Below are 1,768 nucleotides of genomic sequence, written 5' to 3' on the forward strand. Positions count from 1 at the left end.
ATAGAGGCTCTTATGAGGATTAACAAAACAACAACAACAAAACCCACAAAAAAACCCCTTACTTTCAGGCTATTCAGTTTGTGATTGTATGTTTCTGTTCAATCATAGTAACATTTTTATTGTGATTTTAATTCTTAAATATGGAGAGTATCCTGGCACTTTTTTTTTTCACTAGTTGAATATGTTAAAACTTCTAATTAAAAGGTGTAGTAGAATAATAGAGATGTATTAGCTCTTTTTTTTTTTTACTTTGAGTTAAAATCTAGTGTGACCCATAAAACAAATATTAAAACATAAAGCAAATATGACTTTTGTACTCTTTCATAATGATGAGCAACCTAATGTCAGTTGAATTTGTACCAGTGTCTTGAGGAAAAAATGAATCAGTTCTCTTTTATGTCTCTTCAGCAAAAATAAGCAACTAAATTATTGTGTCACACAAGTTTGATCTGTTTTGTTTTCCAGGTGCAACAATCGAACACAGTGTATAGTAGTTACTGGGTCAGATGTATTTCCTGATCCATGTCCTGGAACATACAAATATCTTGAAGTCCAGTATGAATGTGTCCCTTACAGTAAGTATGAATTTGATATGTTTTACTTCTCCAGCATTCCTCGTTGATGCTGAAAGACTACACACGTGGAAGAAGCATATGTTTATGGCCTAAAAAAACATTATGCATGCAGAGCACTAACAGACTCGGGCCTCCAATTAGCTTCATGAAGTATGGAAGGAAGCCATCGTGTCATGCTGGCCAAGTGTCTGTCTGTGTTCTTAAGTGTTTGGCTTTTAAGGCTAGTGTTTTTTCCAGGAAACAAACTTGAATTAGCTATTCAATAGGGCAGATAGAAATCTGTACTTTTGCCCGATACCAGTTGCTGACAAATTGGCTTGGCTCACGGTTTTGTAAAGAAGGAATTGACTTTGGTTTTAATTGTGAGCTACTTGAATGGCTACCTGCTGTCGTGGTAACTTCAGTGCCTGTGAAAAGCTACCATTGCAGTAACTGAGGCCAGTGCTTCCCTTTTGGTTCCTTTGTCCTTAAGGGAGCATTTCTTGACCACATTCAGTGATGGAATCTTAACACTAAGCAACATAGATATGACAAAATTGTGCACATATTTCTATTTTTAATTTGGCCTAACATCCATTGATAGTGAGGTCCATAAAAGGATGTTTAAAATTCAATTGGAAATGCCCTAAGTAGGAGTCAGCTAATGTCTAATTCTGTACAGTTTTCCTCCAAACCTTAAAATTTATACTTCTAAATTGTATTCTATACTTTCCTTGTACATTGTGGACAACTAAAAAGTTTTAGTTTATTACCTAATTTTCATAAGCTAGTTTGTTTGAAAATGTTCTTGTATTCATTACTTTTTAACTTGAAAAAAAAATTTCATTTGCCTCATTTCATAAGAATTTGAATTAAAAGTTCATTAGCAACAATTTTATTCATTTGAGATAGTTTCGGTACACTTTCCTCCAGGAAAAAAAATCATCGGATTCCAATTAAATAATGAAATTACTTTTTCCAGAACCTCCTAAACTAGATCACTAGTCTGACAGATTCCTACATCCAAACCATCAGTATTTCTATAACCAAATGGCCAAATTCCAATAGATGTACTATGTCCAATACAATAGCAATGCTTTCTTACATTGTGTGAAGGCGCTGTCTCTCTCTTTTCTACCCACAGTTTTGATAAATTGGCTTTTTGTGGGGTATCAGTTAAAGGCCAAACACAGATGATCTTTTCTTTTCATTCC

The 1,768-nt window shown here is 34.2% G+C and overlaps 1 protein-coding gene across 1 annotated transcript in view; it reads left to right on the forward strand.

Annotated features, from left to right (window-relative positions):
• ADGRL2 (adhesion G protein-coupled receptor L2) overlaps positions 1–1,768 on the forward strand; it is a 277,155-nt gene that overhangs the window by 217,481 nt on the left and 57,906 nt on the right. Inside the window, exon 5 of the mRNA XM_015572119.1 lies at positions 466–575. Within this exon, the coding sequence (XP_015427605.1) occupies positions 466–575 (110 nt within the window). The remainder of the gene's footprint in view (positions 1–465; positions 576–1,768) is intronic.

Source organism: Myotis davidii, unplaced genomic scaffold (assembly GCF_000327345.1).
Source record: "Myotis davidii unplaced genomic scaffold, ASM32734v1 scaffold162, whole genome shotgun sequence".
Lineage (NCBI taxonomy): Eukaryota > Metazoa > Chordata > Mammalia > Chiroptera > Vespertilionidae > Myotis > Myotis davidii.